Source organism: Trachurus japonicus, chromosome 3 (assembly GCF_045865225.1).
Source record: "Trachurus japonicus isolate A0001 chromosome 3, Traja_1.0".
In the NCBI taxonomy this organism is placed as follows: domain Eukaryota; kingdom Metazoa; phylum Chordata; class Actinopteri; order Carangiformes; family Carangidae; genus Trachurus; species Trachurus japonicus.
In genome coordinates, this window is record NC_140909.1 from 33,074,728 (window position 1) to 33,096,621 (window position 21,894).

The following is a 21,894-nucleotide window of genomic DNA, read 5'->3' on the forward strand; positions in this document are numbered from 1 at the left end:
CAGTTTGCTCTGTCACAGGCCGTCAGCATCCACTCACCAACTGGTTCTTCCACACTGAGGTGGGATATTTACCTAAAGAGGAGGAGCTGACATTTGGATTACAACACAAAACTCACACTCCCTCGTATATGTTCATATTATAGAAGGTGGATCCGTACATGCAGACAATTTAGGTTGTGGTTTCCCACAGTTTTCAGATACAGTATTGGCTTCCAGCCCACTGCAATGGAGTGTAGTGGGTAGGTAGTCAGAGGTAGGGGGTGGGTAGGTAGGTGTAGTGAACCTGCATTTTAAAGCTCAGCAGACCCACCTCAATAAATACTGAGACAGTTTTAAGAATGAGTTTTCATTGCAATGAGCATCACAAGTTAAATTTCATTCACTTTAGTACTGAAATTTTATTTGCTATTGCTTTTTTGCTATTTTATTATGTATAGTTTGTTCTTTATTATTCTTATCCTATATGTTGTTATCATCACTGTGTGTAATGCTGCTGCTGCTACACTGTAATTTCCCAGCTTGGGATCAATAACGTATATCTATAATCTATCTATCTAAAGCAGCCCGCCACTTAGATCAAGACGTCGATTTAAAGAAAATTAATCGAAACAAGTTTGATAACTGAGCAATTATTTGTCATTCATTAAGAAAAAAAATAACTGTCACATTCACTGTTTTTATCTTCTTAAATGTGCAGTTTTACTGATTTTCTGTGTTTTCTGTAGGTCCATTATAAATTGAAATTCTTTATTTCATTTTTGACTGTGATCAGACAAAATGACCAACTTGAAGATGCCAACATTTTATAGAGTAATTCATTTAAAAAATCAACTGAGAGATAATTGAGCGGTAATTTACTCCGTGAACCCAACAATAGACAATATGACTGATGACACCACGTTTAGTATCTTCTCCAGGCTCCAACCCCCCTCCTCTGTTTCCCTATCCCATGGAGACCAGGAACCTCCCACCCCCCCACCCTCCCCACCATCTTGGCTTGGGGGTATGCTGCCCAATCTACCCCCTCTGCCTCTCCCTTCACTTCCCTTTCCTTCCCTCCCTCCCTCCTTTCTTCCCTTCCTCCCTCCCATCCCTCCTCCACCTCTACCTTTGGCAGACTAGACCCAACCTCCAACCTGGAGGGAAGAGCATGTGGGGCTGAGGAGAGCAGCTGCATACCAACACAGAGCCACGCACACTCACACTCACATTCACACTCACACGTATTCAGGCTGCTACACATGGGCGCATAATCTGTACACGGAGAGTTCACTGATAGTGCGCACTGGCTGATATCACCATGGTGAAACACGCTCTCACCTGGTAATATTGTTCAGCAGCTATCGCTCGCAGGTTCAGACGTGATAACAGACAGTAGCCAGACAGTTGGGGGAGAAAAAAAAAACAAACAAAAAGAAAAACGGAAACCTCTGCTTTGGAGATTTTTATCAACAGGGATCAACCCTCAGCCGGACCTGTTTATTTTTGCTTGGGACTAACTGTGATACCATGTTTGAGGCAGAAAGGTAGGTCAGAGTTTTTTTAAACCCATCGATAGAAATCAGAAGCCCCGAAGGCTGATTGTTTGTTTTCTCCAGGCTTTTTTGTGAATTCCCTCCACAGTGCAGACACATTGTTTGCAAGTCAAATATCCCTGCAGCTTTATTCACCTGAGAACTTTTGCCTGTGTTAACTGCACGGCTGTGGAAAGCTGTTCAGTTTCAGCTCATAAAATGTCTTGTTTGGACACGTTTCTCCTGCTGCAGAAGGTTACAGGTTAACAGGCAGTGGGAGTGGGAGGTGCAGTTACTCATTAGTGTGAACGAGTAATATGTATAGGTGCGTGTGTATGTGTGTGTGTGAGACTGTCCGGCGATCTTCAAGGTGACTTTGTTTTGGGATGATGGATGCTTTCTATAAAGAACAGCTAACCCCCCTCGGAGCAGACCCTCTGTCTGAACATCCACTGTCTTCATTGTCTGTTGTCTCGCTTGTTATTGTGAAATCTGCTACACAGCAAGTCTCATATCCCTAAATGACGATTTATCTTCTTGATTCTGTGATTCCCCCCCCAAAAAAGGATCCAAAAACATCCATCCTTGGCGGACGTCAGGATTTTCTAATTGTAACTCTGCAGAATGAGGACGGTTTATTTATAATTCCCCTCTTACCTCTGAAAGCATGAGACTTTACAAACACAAATTAAAATGCCAGAAAGCATTTTCTGTAATTACCGATGAATACTTGGAAAAAGGCAGCTGCAAATATAATTGTTTTTATCTGTCAAAAATCAGGCAGCTTGTCTCTCATCTGGAAGTTTGTTCCAGACTCTTTAGCGAAAACAAAAATGCTGAATCTCCCTCTGTAGTTTGGAGTTTGGGGCCGTTGGAAATGATTAGCAGAGTGCTCCCAGATGACCTGGGAGAGAGTGGCCACTCATTCATGTTCTGATGAGAAAGTGCAACATCTGCTATTTTCAGGTTTGCTGCTAAAACAGTTGTGCTCTTGTGCTTCTAGGCTCAACAAAAGGCAGTAATTGTGCGTGCATGATAATGAATCATTCAAGTAATTCATCAAGTAAAAGTTCCAAATGATTGCAGGCTTCAGGTTGTCAGATATGAGGATGTGCTGCTTTCTTTGTCTGGTGGTATCACAAGGAGTTATCACCCATTGTTACATCTCTACAGAGCTTTGGCTCATTGTTGAAGTTTTACAACCTGCACTCTCAGAAATCTAACATCTCATAGCTAAAAGCAAAGCTGATGGCGACAAATCCAGAGCTCAAAGAGCGTGAGAAAACTGGACTGAAATTCATCAGACGGCTCCAGATTAATGCTAATGTTGCTCTGGTGTCGTTATATTTAATTCATAATGTGCTTCCACTTTGTATTGTGGCCCCAAAGTTTTAAAAAAAAACAGTCAGCTCAACTTAATAATGAATTCACAATCATGGATGCAGCTGTAAATGTTACAAAGGCTGCAGTTTGTTCAGCATCTGCACAGTTCACTCTGCTGAGCGCCTTCTTGCTGCTGTGTCACAGCTCAGATGTTGATTCTGTTTGACTGCAGGCTACACAAAGGGGCTCTGTCTATAGGAAACACTGTACTGTGTGTATACTGTATATACATGTAGGTATAAATGTGTGTTTGTGTATGTGTGCTGGATTCTCTCTTACTGAGATCCACACAGAGATAACACAGAGAGTGTTTTAGTGGTCAGACCCTCGCTGGGTTTATTTTTCTACTCACTTAACTGCACAAACAGAATCATCACAGTCCCACACAGAGAGCATTCACCCAGCCTCGGCTTTAAATCAGCAAACATTTCATTGAATTACACCTGGCCTATACGAGCCAATATTTAGCTCCATTATAGGAGTCTCCTCCACGGGTAAATATTTGGAGAATTAGTTAGTGTTGTTCCAGTTTGAATGGGAATGTTTGTGTTGAGTGTTGAGGGCCTCGGCCTCAGCCTCGGACTGTGGCTGCTGCTAACGGTCGGCCTCTGACTCTACCAACCAATAAATCAAGTCCCTTGAAATGTAACTTTCCATTATGAAACGAAGTGAACGACCTACTTATCCCGCACTTGCATATATACTGTATATTTTTAGCCTCTCTTCATGTTCATTTACTCAGTTCATCATCATAGCCCAGGCTGGAGTGGATGATGGACTCAGTGTTGGTTGATGAATGGTGACGTGCTTCCTGTTGGAATAAAAGAACAGATTCATCCCCTGTCTAACTGAGCCGCTCCTCTTAAAGACCACTGCTGTTTACTGCTGGCCACATGAGAGAAATGTGTCTTCGGTCAGACACTTTGCTGTCTTCGGTGTTTGTGTGGGAGCTTTCTGCCAACCGTTTAGGAACTGATTGATGAGAGCTTCGCCTCGGCCGGAAAACCGGTTGGATGTGGGCTTCTCCTGCTCTATATACAACAACAGCAGCTCTGAGAAGAGGAACCGAGTGTGTCAACTCCGGCCAAAGTCTTTAAACAAAGTGTGGTGCTGCACAGCTTCAAATCATCCCCTCTCAGCCCTCTAATTGTGCGTCTCAGACGTGCTTAACGGTGCCTGTGTGTAATGTACTTTGTTGTGTTTTGCAGCTATATGACCGACGGAGGTTTGGGTCTGTACACGCGGCGCCTGAACCGCCTGCCCGACAGCATGAGCGCCGTCCGAGAGACTCTCCATCGCAACACGTCGTCGGGACAGGGAGATGCTGACAGGTAGGTCGACCCTCCACTTCTTATTTATTTTTCCAGCTGAAACTAAACTCATCCACACACACACCATATTCTTTTGTGATACAGAAGACAAATGGTTCACGTAATCTGTGCATGATCAGGAACCCAGAAAGCTGCAGCAAATGTGAATTTGCAATTGTGTCCATTTTTTCCATGTGAACCAATTTATCTGCAGTCAGAGCTGTGGTCCTTGCAGCAACGGCCCCGGTTCAATTCCCCCTGTGGCTGCTTCTTTGCTGCATGTCACACCCTCCACAAAAAAAAAAAAAAACTTTAAAAGTGTCACAATGGTGATGCTGAACTTTATGTGTCTGATCACATGTGGCAGAGCCGGTCCCATTAGTTTGGGCAGAGTTAGTTAGCCAATGAGCTTGAGATGCTTTCTGGTCCACTTCCTGCCTTTGTCAGTTTTATCATATTGGAAGTGAAGGTGTCTCATCTTGTTTCCTGGAAGCTGTTGAACAGTTGAACATTGAAGACTGAGTTGAATTGCAGAATTCACGCATGTAGATAAAAAAAGATTGTCAGTTGTAGGTGTAAAATGTGTCCTGATCCCGGGCTGCATGTTACGTGAGGGCAGGTGCGGGTCCCCAGTTCGATCCCTAACTGGCTGGATTATTTGCAACATGTCACAGCCCTTCTGTTCCTCAATTCCCCATCACTCTACACCAGTGTTTTTCAACCTTTGGGTCGGGACCCTACATGGGGTCGCCTGAAATTTCTACTAATTGATTAAAAAAAAAATACTGATGAAAATATGTTTTTAACTAATTACTATTCTTTTTTAAATTATGATTAAAAACACCACACACTCAATCTTAAACAACTGTATTCTAAACTTTCACTTTCTCGAAAATAAATCAAGTTCATATAAAATGCAGCATAAAAATATCTGAGCGGGCGCATCTTGATTGACAGGGAGTCGCCAGAAATTGGGGTCATGAGCCAAAAAAGGTTGGGAGTCACTGCTCTACACTGTCCTGTCAAATAAAGGCATCAGATGCTCAAAAAGCTCAGGAGCAGCCAGTGAAGAGAGCATTGGTTTAATACTACTATATAATACTTAATATAATAATACTACTACTATAGATGATATGTTACAGCAGCGAAGAGCTCTGTGACCTGCACCACACTGCTGATGTGCAAACAGATCCCCAGTGTTTCTGTTGGTGTTGTCAGGATGTATAGGCCACAACATGTAGAAAAGAGAGAAGGCTGGCTGAGCGTCTCCGTGTCTGTGGGACTTTCCACAGCATCGGCATGAGTGATTCGATCGGAGATGCTGCCGTCTTTGTCCTGTCACAGAGATGGAGAGGGATTTAGTTCCTGGCTAAGTGACAGACGGAAATGGATGAAGGCCGAGTCACAAAATAAAAGGATGGGGGGTGCATAAAGAGAGACAGAGTAGGGGGGGAAGGAACAAGCATGATATTAAGATGGAGTGCAGAATGGCTGGAGATGGCTACAAGAATAAATGAAAGGAAGATAGACTGGGTAAAAATGTAAAAGAAAGATATTTGGCATTTTTGTTGTGTTTTAGAGAATGAAAATTCAAAGAGAAGCTTTGATTCTGGAAGGGAGGTGTTAACACAGACAGACGTGCTGTAGTAGTTTCAAGTGCTTCAAGCAGCTTTTCTCCTCTAAACCCTCAGGTGTGGCTAATTTCCTGTCTTCCAGACTTTTGACCTTTGCCCCCTTGCTGGCATTTACCCTGCACACACACACACATTTAGTCCTTCACAATAAACTCCTCCTGGCCCTCAGATGGGGCTAAACACAAACTGTCCTCCTCCTCACCTTTCATCTCTCCCCCCCGGAGTCCCCCTCTCCTCCCATCTTTCCCCCCTCTACCTTGCTTTGATTAGAGACTGCAGCAAGTAAGAAACCAGAAGGAAATTAAATGATACGAGTTTGGGGGGGGATTTCTCCTTTTTTTTATTTATTTCTATTCGTTTGATTTTGTGCTTTCATGTTTCTCTGTGAGGTTTAATTGACCAACTGCTCGGCAGGTAAAGCTTCTCTATGAACTTCTCATTTCTACTTTCATGATCTTCAGACAGCTTCATTATGGCTTTCACGAGAGATTAGAGAGAAAGGCAAGGAGAGTCTTGAAATGAAGAGGGGATGAGGTGCCCCCCCCCCTTACCCCCCAACCACCCACCTACCCGACAACTGCACCTCCCACCCTGAAGGAATGTCTGATAAATGTGCTTACTGCTTTTAGTTTGGGATTAATTAGGAGAGCAGGGAAGAGGCTGATACCTGCATTAGCATAATAAACCCAAAGTGGAGGAGCTGGAGGGGGACTGGCTATCTGTTGTAAAAGATGGGGCTAATTTAATACATAAGGGGGTGGGGGGGGGGGTTAATGTTGCCATTGGTGCAGGTGGAGGAGGGTGAACCTCTCTCCCTGTATGTGTCTCCAACATGTTGTTGCTTTGCTTGCTGCTGTCAGAGGTGTGTCCAGCATCTTGTTTGCTCTCTGGGTGTGTTAGTCATCTATAAACCTGCTGGAGTTTAAATGCTTTTTTTTTTTTAATGTTCTCTGGTTCAAGATGCAGCCGGTGAGGAAGTGGGGGAGGGGTGAGGTGTTGGGTGTCACTGTGGCATTGGGCCGAAAACCTCACGACCTCTGGATGAAGAGGTCAGGAGCTTCAAAAGGCCGACGTTCACAGTCGGGAGCTTTAGGAAAACCTTTTAGTCAGACCGACCCCGGACTAATGAGGAGTGTGAAAGATGTAGCCAGAAAAAACCGCAATGTCAGATGGCTCAGAGTATATTATTCCACATCACATCACATCACCTCATGAGCTAAGACAGAATTTGACTGTTGGAAATGCAAACAACTAGTTTGGCCAACTGTCAAATGTATGTAAAGCAGAGCAATGGAGCAAAAGAGGGTCACTCTGAGTCACGGGACAACAGGACCTGCAAGGCTGAGTAAAGAGACAGACAATAGAGAGTAGAAACTGTGTGTGTGTGTGTGTGTGTATGTGCATGTGTGAGCACGCTTATCCCTGTCATTTATCTCTGCGGCAGGAGAAAGAGGAAGCTATCTATAATGGTCCGTCTTGTGATTTGAATTCTCTTTGTTAACACAGACAAAGAAAAAGGTCTTTGTGGTGTGAAACCACTGTAGCTGAGTGTGAGAGGGACCCCAGCCCCTCCCCTTCGTGCTCGGGCGTTGGAAGATATAATTTCACACAAAGATGAGCGAGCAGTGCACCACACGATTCTGATGACGGATGCTCTCACATGAAAAAAGTGTATAAATCAGTATAATGAGGTGGCGGGCTGGAGTTTTGGACATTTCTCTCAATGATCTGTCTCCTTCAGCTGCATCTGTCTTGCTGGTGTCTGCACGCAGACAAACTTAATGTGTATTATGGGGGGAAAAAATAGCAAATGCAAGAGAATTCAGTGCAGAAAAGAGACAGTCTTCATTTTGTTTTGTGCGTGTAAGTGAAAAGACTTACTACAACTCAAAGAGATCAGCGCTATAAATAACAAGACTTAATGTCACGTCAGGTGAAGGCCAGTCCGCATCTTTATTAAAGGGTCAGACGGTAAGCAGCTCGATGTGAGAGGGTTTAGATCAACACGAGGCTGCAGACACCACACAAGTGTTCCTGAGCTGCAGGTACAGACAGTTTAAAGGAAATAAAAAACAACATTTTATATAGAGAGTTTTCCATAAATACTGATTGATCTACAAGAGAAAAGAATAAGAGAGACATGACATAAAACTAAATTTAAAAAGGGATAATGATAACATGTTAATGATAATCCCTTAAGGCCAGTCACTCCAACCCGCAACCAGACAGGAGCCATTACAGAGGTAGAAAAACAGAGAGGTCATAAACCTTTAGGCAACTTACAGTCAACAGAGAATCGTGATAACCTATTTAACTGCTCTTCTGCTTCTCGCACAACAAACAACATGTTCCAGTGACAGGAACACCTCTCATCAGCAGGTGCAGTCGTTCATCCTGACACTTCTTATTGTCTCATCTCATTATCTTTTATTTAGTAGATTTACTGCCTTTTGTAAACTACTTTGAGTTGTGTTGTGTTTCAAAGGCAGAGAGTAAATAAAGCTGCCATGCCTCCTCTGGTCTTTGTGGTGCTGAGCCTCCTATAAGTGTGTATGTGTGTGTGTGTGTGTGTGTGTGTGTGTGTGTTTGTGCTGGCTGGCCCACAGCAGCATTGCATATAAATTCATTTCAGCGATGCTCCGGCAGTGAAACATCAAGTGAACCTGGGTCAGCTGCTTTTACCACAACGGAACGTTACGTGACATCATCTGGCACTGCGCTGCGTTGGCCAATCAAATACATTGAAGCTCGCATTCCTGACAGGTTACTCTGCAGTGTGGACTAAGTAATTCTACTGCGATAACTTCCCTCTTATTATGAACCATTGTTCAGCCTGTTGGCATCTGATAAACTCAAACCAGCCGTCCACAACCCCCTAAGATTTATAACACAGAGCTGTTTTCTATCAGAGTGGACGCTAATATACGGCAGCACAGCGGGTCACACACTGAAACACTCCCCAGTCTCATGCAGGCAGTGGACAGTGTCAGGTGTGATTTCACTTTGAAGTACTTCAAAGTGAAAGCCCTTTTTGATTAAATGTTTACATTATTATGGTAAAGATTATTTTGACTGCCCCCGTTTTGTATATAACTTAGAGTACAGTGCATGTTCATGATTCATTGTCTAAGGCAGGTCCTACTTTAGACGCGCGTGTGTGTGTGTGTGTGTGTGTGTGTGTGTGTGTGTGTGTGTGTGTGTGTGTGTGTGTGTGTGTGTGTGTGTGTGTGTGTGTGTGTGTGTGTGTGTGTGTGTGTGTGTGTTAAAGAGATAGTTCAACATTTTGGAAAATTGGCCCATTGCCATAATCCGTATAGTCATAGCAGTAGGTTCGTTACCTTTAATTGTCGGTGCAAGCTGTTTTTAGAACAGTGGATCAGAGCCGTGAACTGCTCAGAACTACGCTACGGAGGCTAATGGGATTTCTTGGTTTCCCTCATAAAACTCATCAAATACACAATCCAACAACTCCAAAACACTCTGGTTGACAAGTTGTGACCTGCACATTCACCACGCTATGAGATAATAACGGAAAGTTACGAGATGGAGTTGTTTTCGAGGTAAATTCATGCAAAACCGCTGATGCTCGTTCCTGTCGATGGCAGTTTTTCGGCAAGCAGTCACTGCATTTGCCTTGAAAACAACTCAGCCTCGTAACGTTCTGTTATCTCATAGCGGCTCTGCTCCGCCGTTCTAAAAATAGCTTGCACCGACAAGGTAACAAACCTATTCCTAAAACTATAGTGATTATGGCAATGGGCCAATTTTCCAAAAATGTTGAACTATCCCTTTAAGCATTGTCTCTTCTCAAGAGGGTTTTAATCAAGGGGGCAGTTGTCGGTCTGAGAAGTGAAGCTCACTTCCGCGTTCAAAAAGCTGCAATCCCCTGGGCTGTCGCTGGGGGCTGGCTCCAGAAGGGAGCAACTCCAATTGAGCCCCATGTTAAAATAGCCGATTTTACAGCTTAAAAAAACATATTTACAGCCTGGTACATTTTATTTTTTTGGTCTCAACCGATAGTTTCTACCCCCGCACACACTCTGAGGGGGGTGAATTTTTTTAAAACTCTACCGTTTTACTATTATTAGGTTTAAAGTTCTGGCCAATTAGGGCGCAGAACCGTTGAGTGACAGGTCCGGCGACCGCTGCTACGAGGCCAGTGGGCGGGCTCTCGGCCGGCCAACGGCCGCACCGCTCCAAATATGGCAAGTAGAATCCAACATGGCGCGGTTCAAACCCCCGTAGTAGCGGCACAAAACAGACTCCCCCAAACCAATGGGTGACGTCACGGACGCTACGTCCATTCTTTTTACAGTCTATGGTTTTAATCCCACCTGCAACAAAACTGAAGATGCTAAGATCATGTTATACTGTACCACTCACACACTCACTGTAATTAATACACACACATGCCCTGAGCTCTGTGTGTGTGTGTGTGTGTGTGTGTGTGTTATCTCATCTGTCTGGACTTGAGCAGGTTCCCCGGTGGCCTCAGGGAGGAGGAAAGAGAGGTTCTCCCTCCTCTCTCAGCTACCAACAACAACACCTGGCGCTCCACCTGTCTCCCCCTCGTACCTGTCTGTCTCTCTCCGTCTGTCCTCTGTAACCCCACCTCCACCTGCCCCCCCCCCCGGTGCAGCAGAGTGAATGTTGTGGTTTGCCCCCAGGCTCTTGCTTTAATAATAATCACTGGATCGGTTTCCCCCCCCCTCCCTCTGCTCCTGTCGTTTCATGAGCCAGCAGTCCTGCTCCCTGTACAACCAGGACTCTATTTGTATGATAATCACATGGAACGGGGGGGGGGGGGGCACATGCTTCATCTGCACTTTAACCCTCCAACGTCTCCCCTGGACACACTCATGCTCTCCCTGGTTGGTCCTGTCCTACTTGGAGACAACATCAAACTGTCAGTGCTGATCACAGCTGCTGTTTCACGACTTCTTCTTCTGTGTGTGTATGTGTGTGTGTGTGTGTGTGTGTGTGTGTGTGTGTTTGTGTGGGGCCTCGGCTCCACTCTGGAATACCAGGAGTGTTTGGTTAATGATGGCAGAAGAAGGGTGCAGGCCCACTTAGTTTTGGGTTACCACCAGGATCAGTGGCACCAGGGGAAAATGATGAACACACCTAAACCATCTGTAGCTGTCGTTGCGGTTTACATGATTTTTTTTTCCTCCCAATTAATTCCAACAATGAAACAGTGAAGTCATTGTAAACGACATGACCTGAAAGCTCAGATTCACCCCCTTTTTAATGAGGAAATTGAATCTTCTTGTTTAGACGTAAACTCACTTTGCTTGATAGTGAGATTCCAGAGATGAAATCATGATGTAGAACTTGGCTCCCTTCAACTGAGAGCTTCTCACATGCTGGAAAATAAATCTCTTTGTATTGGATGAGCAAAAGTGGGACAAAAGTAAGAAATTTAACTTCTTAACTGACAAAGCTAAAATGACTGTGAGCTGAAAATGTGGTGTATCTGATTAAAGCTAAAAGAATAATGACATCTAGGATACAGCAGATACACAGCACTTTGAGATTTTGTTTTTATCAAAATAAACCAAGTCATTAACCTCATACTCTCATCGAGATAAAGATGTGGTAAACATCCCACTTGTGATACTCCATTGTCTGCTTTATCCTTGCTTTATCTACTGCACAAACTATTCAGACAAGTACTTTTCCACAGAAAGCCAGACTCTCACAGCCTTTGACTTCCCTGGAATACTAAATACTATAAATGCCTCCAAGCCATGTTCAAGCTGTCCATGCAGTCTGTGTGTGTGTGTGTGTTTGTAATGAAGCCATGCTGGCGAGGCCTTCTGGGGCACGCTGGAGCAGTCTGACCCACAATCTGTGGCTACTCCATGTAAGCAGTGAGGCCAAATATGTTCCCCGAGCTAATGACGCTCCCACACACCCACATGCTCCAGCTGCTGCTGAGCGCTCCTCCACCTACGCTACACAAACCCAACATCTTACTCATTTTAGTCTTGGAAAAGAAAATATGAAATGAGTACACTTTAATCTGTTTCCAATACAAACATTTTTATTCTAGTGAAACGTTTTACTTACAGGAAGATCTCAGTATCATGCAAAATCTTTTTTTTTTACTGGAATCAGTGGAATCAGTGCATTTATCATTGGAAGCAGAAGTGCTCCACAAATAGTTTGACTTTGCTGCCCTTTGACACTAGCCTCGTAAACGAGCCTCTCCCGGAAATGCAATTCATTTCATTTCTGAGGGAGAGTCTGGCCTCATCCCCGCTGTTAAACGCTTGGCCTGAAACCCTCAGAAGGCCGAGCCAATCAGCATCGCCACTGTGATTGACACAGCACGTTGGGCAATCAGGAACCGACTGGTGCAAAGCCCCGTCACTACACCAACTTGCTTATTGGCTGAATGGGGTTGTCTGTCAACGCTACTACTCCCGCCCAGCTCCCGCCCACCCCAAATGCTTACAACGGGGATGAGGCCAGACTCTCCGTCGAAATGAAATGAAATGAAATGCATTTCTGCGAGAGGCTGGTTTACGAGGCTACTTTGACACTTGAATAAAACCAACAGAGAGCCAGAAAGTCCAAAATAGAGAGTTATTTGAACATGCCGTATCAGTTCTCTGTGCCTTTCTTAGAGTATGAACTCCTCCACAAAGGAGAAACAGCTTGCATGCAAATATCACATTTGAATAAATTGCACAACCTTATGGTCCTGTAACCAGCTGAGCTAAGCTATCTAACTGACAGTTAGATAGCTTTTGCAGTGACTCATTCTTGAAAGAAATTATGCCCAAACCTTTATTCATAATCCTATAATTGAGGCACTTTTCAAACAGAGGTAGAGGTGTAGAGCTTATTTTTAACACATCATTTACTGAGACTCACTTAGAGCAGCATTTGATGACAGTGGTGAGGAAAAACCTTGGGGTATCCATGTAATTCAACTGGCTGGTAGTGATAGAAAGAGAGCAGATGAAAATACCGTGATAGTAATAATACTTTTTGTTATTATTAATTACATTATAGAGCAGGTGTTGAACAGGATCATGGAGGCAGAGGCAAATCTGCCATGGAGGCAGAGGCAAATCAACAAAGCCACAGATTTAGACTTTAGTAACAGGAGGAAGATGGGGATTTTTTTAATACACGTAGAGGGAGGAGGAGGTGGTGTTAATTAAAGCTGAAGGTCCTGATTTACATGAAGAGGGAAAGTAGAGAGAGTCGACTGGGAAAAATTAATAGGAGGTTTGTTATGAGGGGAGAGAAACAGACTGAGTCCTAAGAGGAATGATGTTTTGGTTGCCATAGATACTGTATCAGCAGACCACTTCCCCCCCTTTGGGCTTTTAACAAGCACACCTGCCTCGCCCTAGGAAACACACACACACACACACACACACACAGTCAGACACACATACACAGTCAGACACACACACACACTGCTGAGGGTGGGGCTTGCCTTGCACTCAGGTAAAAAAGGGGTTTTCTCCCACACACTCTCTTTTTTATACCAAATGTTGCAGCTCTAAGATCCACTGCTTTTCTCTCCGTCCGTTGTGCTCCATAGTTTTTGTTACAGGCCGTTTGTGTGTGTTTGTGTGTTTTTGCCTAGTTTCTTTGTTTTACTCCTCATTTGAAAGCAGAGATGTAGCGCTTACCCACAGAGAGGGAAAAAAGCTTTGGAGGGGAAAGGACGTCTTGATTGCAAAGTACTTGAGCCTCAGCCGAGCTAAACTGTCCAGAGAGCCAGCAGCTTTTTGAAGGGAAACACAAGAGGTCAGAGGCTCGGTCCACTGTCTCTGGTCCAGTGTGTAATCTGAACAGGAGTGAAACAGTGGAGAGAGCAGAGCAAGGAGCAGAGCATGTTGGACTTTTAATTCGTGGTTTGTGGAGCGCTCAGCACAGGGTAAGTTTTAATCCTTTATACCTCCCCTGACTGACATTTTCCATGAGGTCTGGTGCAGGTGTGAAGTTGGAGAGTCAGCAGGTTCGTGCAGGTTTAAGTAACTGGATGATATTGAGTATCCAAGTGAGCTGCAGGAACAGCTCCGGGACAGAAGTCTGCATGCCAGACCTTTCCTGTCATGGAACTGAAACAGGCTACTAAACAATATACTGTCAAAAGGTTTTGTCCCAATAGCCTCAAATTGAATGGGTCAGATGTGAAAACTACTGTTTTAATTTCACATTTTAACCCTTTAATTCACAGCTTTCCCATTTTATTTCCCCTTCAGTAGCTTTAAGGTTGGAAAGATCCTCGTATTCCAAACGCTTTAAAAGGACCATAAAACTATTTTGCATCTGCTAATTCCAGTTTTTCATCATAGCTGAGACTGAATGAAATGTTTAAAAATCTGACTCAGCTTTTTTAACATTTCCCCCCAAATTCAGCCTGACATATTTTAATATTTGATAACAGTTTGTGTCTCCACATGGGTTTTTATTGAAGTTCTGTGGGTTTGAGCTGTGTTTGGAGTTGAAGTTATGGGGTCAATATGAGGTTGATATTATAAAATCATTATGAGCTTAATAACTGTTTTCTTATTGATCTATATCGTTTCCATCCTTGAATAATTATGGAGTTTTTATATTATTGGATAGTTTTCCACATTTTAGAATACTGTTTCTTTCTTTTAAATCAGCAATCGTAAACTTTTATTTAATGCACATTTCTGCACTGTGACACAACAAATTAAGCTCAGATGGAGAAAAGAACTGAGAGCATGGTGGGGATAAAAATGTGGCTGCACGTTTACAGAGGAAACTTTCCTTAAAGTGGCTCATCGTGTGTCATCTGGAGACACTTCAAACCAGATGAGCATGAGAAAGGACAGATCCTGGGCGCAGTTGTGGCAGCGCCCGACAAAAGCAGAGCAGTTTCTCTGGACCACAGGTGGAAGGAAGGTATAGAGGCAGTGACCGCATTTGCTTCATTCTAGCGGCGAGGCGACAATAGGTCGGTTTGTGTGCGGCGTGTGTTTACGCAGCGTGGCGACACACACACGTGAGGAATTCCTGCAGCATTTTTATAAACATGGCTCTTTGCTGCAGCGGAGGATGCGGCGCGGCGCGGCGGAGGAGATGTGTGCCTGTGCTTAGTCATGCGTGTCACATGTTGACACACTTTGCTGTGTTTTTTTTTTTCCACAGATCCGGATCAGTCGGTCGAGTCTAAGGGAGTGTGTGTTTATACATCAAACACAGAAAGAGATAGAGAGAAAGACGAGTCAAAGGATGTATGTGTGTGTGTGTGTGTGTGAAAGAGAGGCAGCCAGAGGGATCTAAATGCTTTGATAGATTCTCTGAGTGCAGATAGCAAATGTTTTCCCAAGACAGGAGACAATGGGACCAGACACACGAGAGAAAGAGAGAAAGAGACAGAGAGGGAGACATTCCTGAGTGTGTTGTCCAGTTCAGTCCTGTCATTTCTCGTCACTGCAGGGACAGCTGTGTCATTTTCGTACCACACGGCTCCTGGGCTCCGGCCCGGAATGTGCCGGGTCCCGTCCCGGCGGCCCCTTCACTGCCTCCCTCACACTGTCTCACTTTTAGTCCTGAAAATGTTCAAAACAAAAGAGAGAGAGAGAGAGAAAAAAAAACAGCTTTTAGCTTTTCTGTTTCTCTGTGGGTGGAAAATAAACAGAAAAGTATAAAAAACAAACTAGACATGTAATCATTTGAGTGCAGGTGGTGATGTCATACCTCAGATCTAACCAGCCAAGAGCCTACGTGTGTTAATAAACCTTCAAACACTGAAATAACATTTTTATGAACCTGGAGACGAAGAGCAGCAGCGGTTCAGGTGCTGATGTGAGAAACTGTAATGGTTTTCCTTTGAAATTGTAAAACTGGTTGAACTGGAACCTGGAGAAACACCTGCAGTCGTCTTTTCTGTTTTGTTTTACATTTCCACTGTCTGCAGCCTCATTTGCATTTTTCATCTGTTTCATCTGGTCTCCCACTAAACAGCATGTCTCTCTGTGTCTATTGTTTGCATGATTATATAGAACGGTTGTAGAACAGTAATGTACAGTGATGAGAAAAACAATGATTTAAAGATAAGCACAGATATTTTACAGCGACAAACAGGTGAACAGTTGAAGTGTCACAGTATGAATTAATCAAAACATTTTATGCAGTTTGCACCATTTATTCAGGACACACAGTTCTGTGAAATAATAATAATAGTCTTGTTTACATATATTGATCAGATGGTTCCTGGTTGATTTCAATTTTAGAGGTTTGCAGAGAAACACAGTCATATTTGTGTCTGAATGTATTGATCAGATATTGTATCAGCAGTTGTATCCAAAAAATGATATCATCTTCTAATCATCACGCTATGACTTCAGTAAAAAAAACAAAAAAAGAAAGAAAGGCAAACAGTCATGTTGTGTTGGCCCACTTCAGGAGAAAAGCTTGTTTTCATGTTGTGCCTCTATGCAAAGTGTTTTTCCTGATAGGAGTGCGGTCTGTGATGGAGCTGATATCATGAGTCACAACAGTGGCTCCTCTGTTCTGATGTTGTGTCTGTAGACCTCACCTATCAACTTGTCCATGGTGTCACATCTGTGCACCCCCAGCCCAGAGGGCTGTAAGTCAATGTACTCCCTCCTTCCTCCCCCTGTCTGTCCATCTGTCTGCCTGTCTGCCTGTCTGTCTGTCTGTCTGTCTGTCTGTCTGTCTGTCTGTCTGTCTGTCTGTCTGTCTGTCTGTCTGTCTGTCTGTCTGTCTGGACAGAGACAGACATTTGGGGTTATATGATCCAGACTCAGTATGAGGACCGAGTCGTGGCCCCTCAAACACAGGAAATCCCCTTACTTCTGCTTCACGGCTCTGTTATGGCCGCATGTCTGTGTGTATATTTCTGCGGCACAGAGCCTGTGAGCATGTGCCAGAGTCGGACGGGGTTTTTCAGGAGGAGTAGGAGGAGAGGAGAGGAGAGGAGGGGGGGTGGGGTTAGGGGGGGTTACTGTACTGCAGGGCCGACCAAGAGACCAACCAACCACAGTCCCCGAGGGCACACACAAGAGAAGTTAAACAAACACAACCACAGCCTCTTTCTCAGGACACCACCGGTCACTCCTATTGGCTGACCGGCGAGGCAGCTCTTTCCCTGTCCCTGCGGCCTCCCCCACTCTGCTCTTCTCTTTAAGGAAAGTTTGGAGGTTTGGCCTCTGACCTCTGACCTCTCTGGGAGATGCAGAAAAAAGCTCTAGAAGGCGACCTGGCTAGAAGAGAGGTTTCTCTCTGGCATGTCTTGATGTGGGTCACTCTTCCTCTTTCAAGGGAGAGTGGATGGAAACCTACAGTACCTCACACAGTTTTAATTGCACACCCTGTTGATTTAAAGGCTCAGTTCACCCAAGGTAGTAGTCTCAAAGTCCCAAATAAATAACGTTAGCCGTAATGGACGGACCCTTTAAAGAGGAAGCACTTCACCTCTTTTCCTCTGCATGATGATGATCTATTAGATGCCGGCTTTGTCGGACAGCGCTTAGTTGGCACCGCTTCCTCGTGGAGGCAGCGCGCGGTTGATGTCTCCCCGTCTCCTGTGATTGGCCGTAAAGGGGCCCGGTGGTGGTTGTTAACTGGCGGGTTGGCTGTGCCAGCGGGAGGCTGTGGGCAGGGCCACGCTGCTTGGCCTGATCTCTAATTAGCACTGGCTTGTCAGCTAGTCGGGGTGGATCTGTCTGGGAAATTGTAGTCTTGTGCACAACCAAGACACACACACACACAAACCATAGCCGGGGAGAACACACAGTATAAAGCAACAGTGGGATGAGGGATTGTCCTTGAGTTTCACAGAGTTTGTCTATGATCATGTGGCTTTGACTTGTGTTGCTGTTTGATTCTTCTCAGGCTGAAGTGGCTTATTTAGGGCTCGGGGTGTGTTTGTGTGTGTTTGAGTGTGCCTCTATTAGTGGTGCAGCAGCAGCAGCAGCAGCAGCAGCAGCAGTGAAGTGGTTAACAGTCCCGGGGGAGGCTCATGTTACCAGCAGCAGGGCAGGTCCTTCCCTCCTCTCTCTCCTCTCCCCCCCCCCCACCTCGGTCTCTGTGTCTGTTAGTCCAGAGAGAGCCCAACAGTGCCCGGGGGATGAAGCATCAGTGCAACCAGTGACAAAAGAGCTCAATCTAGGAAGAGTGCCAGGAAGAGAGAGAGAGAGGGAGAGATAGAGAGAGGGGGGGGGGTGAGAGACACTGAGAAGGCTCAGAGAGAGAGAGGTAGACAGAGACAGAGAGCGGGAGAGATATTTGTCTGTGTGAACTCTCAGCGGCATGGAGTCATGAAGCTCTCTGTCCAGCTTAGCATTTTCCCGCAACGCTCTGGTTCCCACGGCAACCCAGGCACCCTGACCAGGTAGACGCATGTGTGTGTGTATGTGTGTGTGTCTTCAGGAGACTTTTTGTCTTTCAAGTAATAACTTCAATGACTTTGGTTTAGTTTGTGTTGGGGAAGCTTTGTGATCTTTGTGTATGTCTGTTTCTCCTCGGCTGTCCACATTCTGTATCTTTATTTTCCTTCTGTGTGTGCATGTGGATGTATGTGTGTGTGTGGGACTTTCCCCTGTGGGTGTGTGTGTGTGTGTGGACGAGTTGAGACGACTGTGGTCACTCTAAATCTCTCAGCACCTCTCCACTCGTCCGCTGCACGGATGCTTTCAACTCTGGAGCTTGTGTGTGTGCGCGCGCCGCCCGCCGGGCTGCTGTTTGATTCAGTCCGCTGGTCGAATGCAGACGAAGATGCGGTTCCCCTCAAGTCTCTTGTTTGTAAGGTTGCTCGGCAAAATGTGCGCTTGGCTCTTGTTTCTGCCGAGCACCGGCTGATTAGATTTCTGTGGTAATCTGAATCTGGGATTTCAGCCATTTGAACGTTCTTTGTTTTTGTTTAGTTTTTTTTTTTTTAAAGCCATAATTATGATGTTGTGTTCAAGTGCTGGTGGGAAACTCTCAGGCTGCGTTGACTTGCTTTTTCTGTCTGAAAATCTAACCTGACAGATGAATGATGAATGGGATCTGATATGTAGCGCTGGGACTGGAGCGTCAGTGCTGAGAGAAAGTTTCTGCATCATAAACTCAATCATGTGTGTGATAGCTGAACTCTTGGTCAGATGCTTTAGACTTCCCTCATTCTAAACAGTATTTTATTTTTGGCGAAGTCCCTCTTGGCTGCTCGTGTTACCACAATATTTAATCTGATGTTTCTAGGTTTTTTGGTTTATTTTAAGTAAAAAAAAACAGATTTTGTATAAATAGTGCTCAAACTGATGTAAGGTATTGGAACAAGTCTTGTTTGGTATCAGTGTCAAATTATGTCGATGATCTGATAAGTTGATAATTGGCTCATTAGTTAAAAATGAACATAATAGGCAAACAGCCTGAAGCATGAGGATTTGTTGCTTCCCTCTGTTTGTGTGACTGATTTTCTTTTTGTTCTGGGCTGCTGGTGACGTCAGGTTTGGGGCTTTGAGAACATGTGAAGGCCATTTGATCAACTGAACAGTTGGTTGATTTATTGGTAAAGAAAATAATCAACAGCTTTATCAATAATGAAAATAATCTTTAAAAACTGGAACCTTGGTTGTTATTGTCTGTAGGCCTAACATGTCTTTGTCATCATAAACAAGACATGTGACAGGTTGTTATGTTATAGTCTTAAGTGAATGGTCCTCTGGTGACACTAAAATCACAGATAGTTTGACAACACTAACTCTGTGTCAGTGTGTGTTTGTGTGTGTGATTGTGTGTATATCCTCTGGTGCAGCCAACCCTGCACTGGCCATCACCATCAGCCTCCCTCTGGCCCTTTCAGAGTAATGTTTGCCAACTGGCTGGGCTTCCTGTCCCCCACAGACTCCCAGCGGACACACACACACACACACACACACACACACACATATTTACAAATATCCTGCATTAACTCCCAGCGTGTTTGCTGTGTTCAGATGGATCTGTTTGAACAACTCACAGACACACAAACACACCATGATGTCACCCCTCTGTCGAGCCTTTGTTCACGTGATAGACAACCCCATTCAGCCTGTGTGTGTGTGAAGTCAGTTCAGACGGAGAATAGAGGAAGAGAATCACCAGGCAGCCGCCCAGACGCCGGATCCATGTTTGTTTGATTATTTCCATTTGCATTAATTCTGTAATTAATAGGATTATTTTTCTCTTCATACAAAGGCATACATTTATCAGACACATGACTTCATACTTGCTTTTACAGGGTGTTTTACGTGTAGACACATCCACGATCACAACTCCAGCAAATCTGAAAGAGGGAAAGTTTTATGCTTAATTTGCAAAACTGACAATCTGACTTGAGCTGACTGATGCAGAGAAGTGTTGGGTTTTCCTGACACGAGAAGCATCATCCCTCACTGCTGCGTGAATGTAGTGTCTCTATAATGAGGAATTAAACATCTTCCCACTGTGCCAAAGAGCAGATTTATTGTTCAGAGTACTAACCTAGCCTCTCTCTGTCCTCTGTTGTGTCTGTATATGTTCAGCTGGGATGACAGTAGCTCTGTGAGCAGCGGCATCAGTGACAACATTGACACCGATGACATCAACACCAGCTCCTCCATCTCTTCCTACGCCAACACGCCTGCGGCGCAGCGCAAGGGCCTCAACACACAGGTAAGGCTGCTGGAGTTTTAGTTCTTTTAATACTCAGTGTTTAGGAGGTTAAGTCTTAATAGATTAAGTCAAAGATTGAAAGGGATTTGGATCTATTGAATTTGCTTGTGCATTCAGATTTGATGAAATGCCTCTGGTGCCAGGGGTTTAAGTCTCTCTTTGTTTGCAAACAATGATCAGCACTGCAATACACAATCTGTCACTTAGCCTAATAGATGCCTTCAAGAACAACCACAAGTAATACAAAAAAAAAACTGTTCACTCGAACATGATTTCTTTTATACCTCAGTGGCATTCCTTCCAGCACATTGAAAATTAATTTGCTTATCTGCAACTTTTTGAATATAATTTTTCTGACAGTTGACTAAATGATTAACTACAGTCCCTCCCTGGCTGCCCATGTTCTTGAACATCAAATTAAAATGTGAAAAGCACAAAAAACATATTTTTTGTTGCCAATTTACCGGTGTTTTTCGCGTTGACGCCATGGAATACATCCATGGTTGACGCTGATAAAGAACGAAACACGGGGAGTGATTTGCGTGCTTACGTAATGGTTTCCCCGCGACCGCGGAATCCGGCAGCGTTTCACATGGCTGCTACTGCAGTCAGCCTGGCGACTGTCAAAGACGGTTTATAAACTCTTTGCTAAGTATCAACTGCAATTTCAACTCAGCTCAGTTGAATCGGTCTACAACCCGCTCCGAGTTCTCCAAGTACCGGTAGTTGAACTGAATCTGAGAGAAAGCTCGTTGGGCCGCGATATTGGTTTGCTATCTCCCTCTTTGCCCCCGCCAACGTCGCCGCTTTTTCTTTTTTTTTCTTTCTTTCTTTTTTTTTACCGTGTTGTTTTCACAGTTATCCCTTGTCTCCGACTGTTCCGACGGCCAACAGAACCCCCCCCCTCCTGTTTTGGTTAGACAATGGCAGGTGCACTACAAACAATAACAGCAGAGCCATAAACACGACCTCGTGATAATAAATCAACAACAACAAAAAAGGTAAACAAAACACTGCAAAAGGGGACCGGGTAAGTTAGTTATAATATAAATTATAAGCAGACAATTGCAAACTCCTCTTTTATGCATCATGGTCATTTCTCCTTTGCTTCATTTTCTTAAACCCAGTCTGCGCCTGCATTCCTGTGCATTCAGCAAAGAATGTGAGACTCACAGAGCTAAAGCTGATGTTGACTCAGGCCTCAAATCACTAAACACTGATTAAGAGCCTCTACGGTTCAGTAAGGTGATCGGTGAGACGATAATATTGTCAGCTGACTCACTGGAGTTCAACACGCGTGCACGCACACACTGCATTGTGGCTGATGTGGAGTCAGTCATCATGTGATGTGTGTCGATTACAGCTGCAGAGGTCAAGGTGCTGGAGAAAAAACAAAGGAGAGTACAAAGGAGC

The 21,894-nt window shown here is 44.4% G+C and overlaps 1 protein-coding gene across 13 annotated transcripts in view; it reads left to right on the forward strand.

Moving 5' to 3' along the window:
• nav2a (neuron navigator 2a) overlaps positions 1-21,894 on the forward strand; it is a 253,595-nt gene that overhangs the window by 198,497 nt on the left and 33,204 nt on the right. For all 13 annotated transcript variants that reach the window (XM_085771114.1, XM_085771084.1, XM_085771099.1 and 10 more), the window contains 2 exons: positions 4,106-4,228; positions 20,352-20,481. In XM_085771114.1, the coding sequence (XP_085627240.1) occupies positions 4,106-4,228; positions 20,352-20,481 (253 nt within the window). The remainder of the gene's footprint in view (positions 1-4,105; positions 4,229-20,351; positions 20,482-21,894) is intronic.